A 1,468-nucleotide genomic window follows, 5' to 3' on the forward strand; every position below is an offset into this window, starting at 1 on the left:
TTTTCCATAGTGATAAACGATGATTAAAAATCGTCACGTCACAATGCAATAAAAAAACAATTTTAATTCGATACAAGACTAGTTAATACTTCATTAACAGTTTCAAAATGTCGTTTTCATACTCTTTTTAGAGGATCTCTGGAGGTAATGAACGAAGCTTGATTTCTACAAATAATGCAAGAGTGTGAGCTGTATCAAAAGAATTTTCTGTTTAAGATGAGACTGAATAAGGATTTGATGAGTAAAATTTGTTTAAAGCATCTTACAAAACAAAATGTCTTCTGCTGCTTCCTTTCTTTTAGTAACAAGATTTTTTACTTCATCAGAAACTTGAGTGGTTATGCTACAGGATACAGAAGTAGATTTTGATCTGGAGAGAGGTCCAACCAATTGTATTTCATAATCGCTATGTGAGTTAAGAGATTGTTGACTTATAAAGTCAGTCTTCATTTGCACGTCCACTGTCTCTGACACTAACTTAAATTTCTAAAAAATAATTACATATATGCACAATATTAATTTTTGCGTTTTTATTTTTAACATCATATTAGTATTTCGACATATTTCATTAAAAAATTAAACGGCAATATAAAAGTTATTACAAAGACCTATAATAACACGTATCTATATTATAACAATACTTCTATACATTGTTACATTAACAGTGATTTTTTTCAACTTACCTGTGATGTTTCATCATAACAAATATCTATATTTATTAAATTCGGTGTATAATCATCTTTCATCGATACATCAGAATATGAAGTTGCAACTTCCTCTAATGTTAGAGAGGGAATATTGGATACAGAATTTCCCTGGACACAAGCTTCCTTCAAGAACATTAGTATATCAAATATGTGCCACTTCGGCTTATATTCTTTCTGACCTACATCTATTACGTTTTGATTTTTTCATATTTCTCATATTTCATAAAAATATATCCTTTATATGTTTAAAGCGGTTTGACACCGTGAAACCTGCGAAGAATACCAGTACAATGTTTAATGAATAATTTATTATTTTTCAACATAACCAAAAATTTTAATTAAATATTGATAATTATATAGACTTTTTATAGTAAATAAATGATATAAATTAATGTCATTATGAAACATACCTGTAAAATTTGGACATAATTTTTTGGCTATTTGGTTTCATGCAGTCTTCAAATCAGTTCTTTTGTATATATCACTCGTGCAATTCTACAGAACCGTTTTAGGCTCTACGAGACCTATTAAACAGTAATCTATTTCCTTGAAATCGTTTTTCGACGTCATTATGCAGACAATACGACAAATAAGTAACGAATTTGTCGTGATGCTAGTATCATTCAAACATTGTGACGTTTGTCGTGTAACTGTAACGGTGTTCTATGATTGGCTGCGATTGTGATTGTGGCTCGGGAAAATAGACGACCGGCCAAATGTCAGTTGCGAGCCGCGATCGGGAGTAACTACTTTTTGATTGG

At 30.5% G+C, this 1,468-nt stretch overlaps 1 protein-coding gene across 2 annotated transcripts; it reads right to left on the bottom strand.

Annotated features, from left to right (window-relative positions):
* Positions 1–40: 40 nt before the first annotated feature.
* Positions 41–1,462, bottom strand: LOC116852588. Of its 2 annotated transcripts, none has more exons than XM_032833187.1 (4): positions 1,118–1,462; positions 684–977; positions 267–486; positions 41–165 (listed from the first exon to the last, which is right to left on the bottom strand). In XM_032833187.1, coding segments are annotated over exons 2-4 (381 nt in total). In that variant the 5' UTR covers positions 843–977; positions 1,118–1,462; the 3' UTR covers positions 41–163. The 2 variants fall into 2 exon arrangements, with proteins under 2 accessions (XP_032689078.1, XP_032689016.1); XM_032833125.1 differs by having other exon boundaries at positions 41–189.
* Positions 1,463–1,468: the final 6 nt, after the last annotated feature.

The sequence above is a fragment of the Odontomachus brunneus genome, unplaced genomic scaffold (genome assembly GCF_010583005.1).
Source record: "Odontomachus brunneus isolate Ranch 3 - 2012 unplaced genomic scaffold, Obru_v1 Obru_scaffold_001, whole genome shotgun sequence".
In the NCBI taxonomy this organism is placed as follows: Eukaryota; Metazoa; Arthropoda; class Insecta; order Hymenoptera; family Formicidae; genus Odontomachus; species Odontomachus brunneus.

Excerpts from the sequence above, each read along its gene's own strand:
- LOC116852588 (XM_032833125.1), bottom strand. The coding sequence starts at position 842 with ATGTTCTTGAAGGAAGCTTGTGTCCAGGGAAATTCTGTATCCAATATT. Across the intron at positions 487-683 it reads GTTATGATGAAACATCACAG|AAATTTAAGTTAGTGTCAGA; the intron begins GTAAGTTGAAAA and ends ATTATTTTTTAG. Across the intron at positions 190-266 it reads AGCAGAAGACATTTTGTTTT|CTCACACTCTTGCATTATTT; the intron begins GTAAGATGCTTT and ends CTTTTGATACAG.